Below are 7,500 nucleotides of genomic sequence, written 5' to 3'. Positions count from 1 at the left end.
GGGGACTACCAATAACCTGAAGAAAACTTAAAACCAGCCTAGGAGTCCAGTAGCAAAACGGATGGTGCAGTAGAGCATGGCAATCAGACCAAAGTAGCCAAATACACCATTCATGCGCTTCTTGGGATCTGAAAGAAAAAAAAAAAGATGAAAAGAGAAGAAGAAGAAAGAAATGAATAAAAAGACATTATTACAAGAAAAGATATATAGTTGAAATCATCTGTACAAGGCTAAAAGATATGAATACATATGTGAAATTTAGTCTAGATGCCCAAATTAAGGAATGGAGGATAAAATGCTTTCCAGTGACCCAGGTTACCTACTTATATCATGAAAGACTTTCTATTATGAAACTTAATAGCCTTTTGGCATCTAAATTGTCAAGCATTAGGTAACTTTGATCAAGTAAAATGGGTATAAATGAGAAAAGGACAATGCAATCAAGCAAGAATTTCACTCCATATCGTACAATCACATACTTCTGACAGATATGCAATACCATAACCTAAGTTAACAATTTTGCTTTACTGAACTATATGGTCTTTTCAGTGCCTTTATTCTAATGTATTTATGATTTTGAGTTCTTGGGTATTTCACTATAGACTTTAAACTATATATTCTAGTAATGCGATAAAGCTACAAAAAGGAGTATTATCTAGTCTTAGATAACACTGATAAGAAATGTAAAAATAAGCTACTTTCATCAAATAAAAAGGGGAGAACTGACTGACCACCAAGGGCAAAGCTTTTGACTATTTGATGTCAAGTGGTCAGGTCAGCAGGACTAACCACCTACATTGATGCCTTGTATATATTTCATCTGGTTAAGTCTTTCATTTTCTATTGTCATACTGAATTCTTAATCACAACACGTGCACATAGTGGTCGAGAATTCAATACTAAAATGGGAAATGTAACCGAGTGAAATGTATACAAGAAATCAAATTTGACATGATGCCAAAGAAATAAATATCATAATTAAATACCAATGTAGATGGCTGGGTCTAGTGTTCTGCCATGTTCTAATGGTCATTTAACCCATTATAAATCTACTGAAGAGGATTTCATTATATCATTATCCGCTATCAATAGTATGCACGTTTGTGTGTATCTGTTATGTAGTTGATTTTCAGTCCAAAATTCAAAATAAGTTAGAAATAAGGTCAGCAAAATGATAAAAAAATCAAGAAATAGCTGCACAAAACATCTTTCTACATTCCTGTCCTATGTAAGAAAGGAAAATATCCAAAGGGCTTAAGAAACATGACATAAACATGTTATCTCTTGTTATTACTGTTATTCTAGGTATTGACAGGAATATTACTACTACTTCTACTAGTAATATTATTGATTTCCTGAAAAAAGAACATTTTTCAAGATAAGTATGAATTAAAGGCTCTGCATAGATATTACTTAGTTATATACTATGGGAAAACAGCTATTTAGTAAGATGTGATATTGAATTACAGTCAAATATCTTGCTCACCATAACAGTGTTTACCATAATGTTGTTGTTAATATTACCACCATCATCACTACAACTAATTCTATAAATAATATCAACAATAATTCACTATAAAAAAATGTAATAAGAAAGTTTATGGAGAAACAAATAAGCAACAATCTTCCTAATATTATCGCTAGAACCAATTACAATATCAAATACCATTAGTTATCATTATCATTAGTAATCATACTCCAATACTAATATCAAATACCCGAGTCCAACAAACAGTAAATATAGTAGTTTACCTCCACTGTAATATCCCAGGGCATAAGCGATGCGTGCTATGCACCATATAGCACCGCCAACAGCACACACAATGGGGTTATATAAGCCTCCAATAAACAGAAGCAAGAGAAACTGTGGGTAATTCTCAAGTCTGAAAAGAGAAATGCATGAATGTATCATATCGATATAAAAACTATTTTTGTCGTGAATAAGATTGATATTCCAATGAAAGCTTCAATTCACCGAAGGTTCTGATTCTAACAAATATATACCGGATTTATATATGGCACAATGCCTTCACAAGCATACTATCACGTTTATAAAAACACCAAGAAATAGATTAGACAACTGATAAGGATAAGGCAGAGCGTGATAGGAGGAGGGAAAAAGATTCTTAAAGATAGGAACAGCATCGGTAGTTACAACGTACGTGTTCTGGTGGGCACGCTGGTAACAGTTAAAGATGTCATTATCCTTGCTGTACATTGTTGGGTATGGGACCTTGTACTGCTTGCGGGCACCTCCGACCTGACAGGTGGGCAGGAATGACATTATTACAGAGAAAGAGAGAGAGATGGGTGGATGGATGGAGGGAGAGGGAGAGGGAGAGAGAGATATAGAGAGATATAGAGAGATAGAGATAGAGAGAGATATAGAGAGAAAGAGATAGAGAGAGAGAGAGAAAGAGAGAGAGAGAGAAAGAGAGAGAGAAAAAGAGAGAGAGAGATAGAGAGATAGAGAGATAGAGAGAGAGAGAGAGAGAGAGAGAGAGAGAGAGAGAGAGAGAGAGATAGATAGAGAGAGAAAGCAAAAGAGAGAGAGAGAAACATGCATATGTACTTTTAAGAATAAATTTGTAGATATTTATGAATTCTAATGCAAATACTTGTATGATACAATAATCATTTACTAAATTTACCTTCATACCCTTCCACATTATAACAAATATGGAGAAAACGCCTACAAGGACGCAGTAGCCATATTCTGGGGGTACTTGTACAGTCACCATCTTTAATTCTGAAAAAAACAAAAATACAACTAATATTTGACATGCCTCCTGTATACTTGTATATTGTTATTACAATTGGTAGATATACTGTAATAATAATAAAAAAAAAGGTAAAGATAATAATTTCTAGTTAATAATGATCATCATAATTCTTTTTATCTGTACATATATATTTATGAAAAGGTAAGTTACTGTGGGTTGTGCTGTTCATCCTGCGTATTTTCCATCATTTTCTTGAATTGCGTTTTGATATGTGAGTCTGAATATCATACACAATGACAATTTAGCACTTGACATGATGCCCTTATTAAACAACTGGGAATAAACGTCTTGTAAGTTTACCCAAAGGAAAAACTCGGGACGGAAATCATTGGACCCCATGAAAATACCCATTGCGAGGGGGTTTCAGGGGGACTTCCTCTCATGATTGTATTGGCTGTGTTTCATACAAATCCACTCGTTACTTGCCCTTAATCTTATCTATAAAGGAAAGCCTATAATCTTAATCTAACCCTGTGGCGGCCAAGTGTTGAAGATATTACCATGGGGTCTGCCCTATATGCTCTGAAAAAGGCCAACATGTCAATCATGCATATTTTAGTAGGATAATAATCAGAATAGTTCCATAATTGACCAAATATTTACAAAAGAGGTCAATAAACATTATCTTACCAGAATGCAGAGTGGAACACATATACTGACGGTAGTGGTAGTGCTAGTAGTAATAATAATAAAAATAATAATAATAATAAAAGTAATAATAATAATATTAAACATGACACTGAGTACATTCCTTAGACAACTTGGAGGTAATAACCAATGACTCACAATAAATATACCTTATCATTAATTACCTGAGAAGGATTTTAGTTCCAAGTTATTGTCAAAATAGGCTAAAAAAGCCAATCTTTATCATCCTTCTATAAATAAAACAAATATTTCACGTAAATCCCAATGGCCAATTCTTCTATCTGACTAGTAATCAATACATTAAATCTATAATAAATACTTCTATAAGATGACACTTCTTGGATATCGGTGAAAAATGCTCAAAACTCTCCTGCAAAACGTTTAGTAATATAAATAAAAGAGTTAAACCATTATGTAATAGTTGATAGGCCTAGACAGTCAAGTCAGCATGACTATCTAATTTCATCCCAGCCATATTACATAATACATCTATTAACAATAATCCAGTGATATAGTCATACAATGGAATGATCATCTGAGGTACTTCTTCTATGTTTAAATAATTAAGATCCTAAAATATCTTAACAATTCAAAAAATATCAAGGAAAAGACCGGAGTCACTATTGCGTATTCCTACCCTTTCAACTGATTTCAAAGAACTGGTTTCGGTGTTTCAGATTGTGTGTTATTCTTTCTGTATTCATTAACTGGCAACTGTACCGGAGTTCTGATTGGCGGAGAATGTACAGCGAGATACAGAAAATGGTAATTTTTAATGGATGACTAAAGTATAATAATTTTTATGGATGATTAAAGTATATATTTTTTTCTTTACGAATTTTATTTTTTTTTCTAATATATGAATGCACAAACACACACACACAAATACATACATACATACATACACACACACTTATGCTCTATAACTTTGTATATTTATATTTATATGTATGTATATATATATATATATATATATATATATATATATATATATATATATACATATATACATACATATATATACATATATATATATATAGCTATATATAGCTATCTATCTATCTATCTATCCATATGTGTGTGTGTCTGTGTGTGTACATATACACATATACATACATATGTATATATATGTATATGTATATGTATATATATACATATATATGTATATATATATGCATATATGTATATATATATATGTATATGTATATATACATAAAAATATATATATATATCATATATATATATATATATATATATATATATATATATATATATATATATATATATATGTACATATACAAATTTTACCTCCCTGACCGGGACTCGAACCCGCGCCGTATGATTGACAGGTACGGTGGTGAGAAGGATCAGCAACTCGACCCGAAAAGAATTGTCCAACCAGACGTCATGCAACTTACCTATGTGCTCTTAACACAGCAGTGTTAGCGAATTTTCACGGACAATTCCCGCGGGCGCTCGGCATCAACGGAATCACAAATTCAAGTCCCAAATCAGGTTACCGAGGTTATATATATGCGAGAAGAGGATAGAATGCAGTAACGCATTTTAATATATATATATACAAATTTTACCTCCCGGCCTCACCACCGTACCTGTCAATCTTACGGCGCGGGTTCGAGTTCGGGAGGTAAAATTTGTATATATATATTAACCCAGTCACGACAGGGGCATTCCAGCCTTGCATGTTACATTGCCGGGGCTCTCGAACGCATAGGCCTAAATCAGTTAAATAAACGACGCCGTATGACATCACTCAGTGAATGGGCCTTGAATGCGCGGTACCGTAGTGTACCACCCGTCCAGAGAGGGATGAAATGCGTTACTGCATTCTACCATCCTCTCACATATATATAACCTCGGTAACCTGATTTGGGACTTGAATTTGTGATTCTGTTGCTGCCGAGCGCCCGCGGGAACTGTCCGTGAAAATTCGCTAACACTGCTCTGCTAAGAGCACATAGGTAAGTTCCATGACGTCTTATAAGGTGCCTGGTTGGACATCTTTTCGGGTCGAGTAGCCGATCGGACTCACCACCGTACCTGTCAATCTTACGGGTTCGAGTCCCGGTTAGGGAGGTAAAATTTGTATACATATATATTAAATTGCGTTACCACATTCTACCATCTTCTCACACACACACACACACATATATATGTATATATATATATATATATATATATATATTCATATATATATATATTGTGTGTGCGTATGCATATATCTGCCAGCTACTTGTCCTCAGGCACTTATAACATCAAGGTGTGTTAGTGAAAAGCTATCTTTCATACTATACGAGAGATATTACAAACGGACAGAACAGGAAGATGAGTCCAGCCTTAGAGATATAGAAAACGCTAATCGTTATTAGAAAAATAGTGAGAAAATAGAAAAGAAAAGAAAAACATAAACAGCGCAAAGTGATCGAGTTTATGATATGATATCAATTACTTAATATTTGAAAGTTACTAGTATATCTATGACCCTTAAAAATAGCTGTCATCCTTGATTATTTTGTTATCAAAATATATTGGTGGGTACACATATCACCGCACATGATATGTACAAATAATATAACGATGATAAATCTTTTCCGTAATTTGTAACACTTTTGGCGTATAAAACGATGTTTAACGATGTTGTTAAGACTAATGTATTTAGTATCAAACAATACATCCGATAGGTCTGCTGTGGCTTGTCTGTTTCTTCAGGTGATGTTATAACACAATATAACGCAAAAAGGGTCAGATTATCCAGACTCCACAACCGTATGTATGTTTGCTTGTGTTTATGACGAATGTTTTAGATAAATACCTCCCCCCCCAGCAACCGTATGCAACTGCTTTATTCACAAGAGAAAAGCAAGACATATATCAATACTACAGACTGATCTCAAATTTTCTTCTTGGTTTCCGTAGACACTTGATCACAATACTGCTATATCCGACTATTGTCAGTCCTCCCAGGCTCTCGACTCCAGTTTGCAATACCGACGCTTGACTGGCTGTCAGCATCAATTCGGTTTTCTCTGGTTGTTTGACTGGCTGTCAGCATCAATTCGGTTTTCTCTGGTTGTTTGCCTGGCTGTCAGCATCAATTCGGTTTTCTCTGGTTGTTTGGGGGAATTGTCTTCTCAGTCTCTTGTCATTATTCCCCGTAGGTTACCGTAATATTTTGATGTGATGCAGGGAATTAATTTCGGAATTCGAAATTTGCTGCCAAAATGCCGACTGTGATGTCATGGCGTAGTTTTTACCGACTTGGAAGAGTCTCTTGGGACATTAAAAAGAAGGAAGGTTACAGTCACGGTGAGTTTACATCAGGCCAGTTGAAGTCAGCATTACACAGCACTTACTCCCTGCAGGCTCTTAACGGCAGCATTTCGTTCGGTTATTTCTTTCAGTACTGGAAGAAACTGTACTTTTATTTAATTCTATATTATATTCAATTCCGTTGTTAGAGTATACATATACGCACACACACACACACACACACACACACACACACACACACACACACACACATATATATATATATATATATATATATACATATTTGTATAGATCAATTTAACTCAGTGAGTGACATGAATAGCATGCTATTTAATCATTGTCAGTCTGTTAGCGACATGGAAACAAGAATCGATATCTTTTCGAGAAGTATTGTCGGTCTTTGGGCATCATTGTGAGATGAGATCAAAAGATAACGTTATCAGTCTCTTATCATTACGCTATGTACGAAAAGTCTAAAGAGAGAATATATAAACATACATATATATATATATATATATATATATATATATATATATATATATATATATATATGTATGTATGTATGTGTGTGTGCCAAGGGGTAAAGAAGGGGCATGATCATCTCACTAGCAGGGCGCGCCACAATGAGTAAACAGCGATCAGCATAGCCAATAGCGAGCATGTGCTCATTGTATTGCTACGCGCGAGGGCGCGTTGCAGAGAAAGTGAATAGTTGCCAGTAGACAATAGCTTCTGACAACACATTAAGGTAGGTGACTTGAGAACTATATGCAACCAT

The 7,500-nt window shown here is 34.5% G+C and overlaps 2 protein-coding genes across 2 annotated transcripts in view; one reads left to right on the top strand and one right to left on the bottom strand.

Moving 5' to 3' along the window:
* Positions 1-4,163, bottom strand: part of LOC122266312 (glutathione S-transferase 3, mitochondrial) — a 4,392-nt gene extending 229 nt beyond the window's left edge. Inside the window, exons 1-5 of the mRNA XM_043036020.2 lie at positions 4,069-4,163; positions 2,652-2,749; positions 2,163-2,260; positions 1,753-1,883; positions 1-128 (exon numbers count right to left, since the gene is read on the bottom strand). The exon at positions 1-128 is cut by the window's left edge and continues 229 nt beyond it. Coding sequence (XP_042891954.2) covers positions 28-128; positions 1,753-1,883; positions 2,163-2,260; positions 2,652-2,741 — 420 coding nt within the window. The 5' untranslated portion in view covers positions 2,742-2,749; positions 4,069-4,163 and the 3' untranslated portion in view covers positions 1-27. The remainder of the gene's footprint in view (positions 129-1,752; positions 1,884-2,162; positions 2,261-2,651; positions 2,750-4,068) is intronic.
* Positions 4,164-7,329: 3,166 nt separating this feature from the next.
* Positions 7,330-7,500, top strand: part of LOC122266303 (glutathione S-transferase 3, mitochondrial) — a 6,678-nt gene continuing 6,507 nt past the window's right edge. Inside the window, exon 1 of the mRNA XM_043036013.2 lies at positions 7,330-7,470. The gene's annotated coding sequence lies outside the window, so the exon portion shown is untranslated. The remainder of the gene's footprint in view (positions 7,471-7,500) is intronic.

This window comes from Penaeus japonicus, unplaced genomic scaffold, assembly GCF_977035675.1.
Source record: "Penaeus japonicus unplaced genomic scaffold, GWHDUDI00000001_assembly GWHDUDI00000035, whole genome shotgun sequence".
In the NCBI taxonomy this organism is placed as follows: Eukaryota; Metazoa; Arthropoda; class Malacostraca; order Decapoda; family Penaeidae; genus Penaeus; species Penaeus japonicus.
Note: the sequence above shows the minus strand (reverse complement) of the source record. Positions and strands in the feature narration are given on the sequence as shown.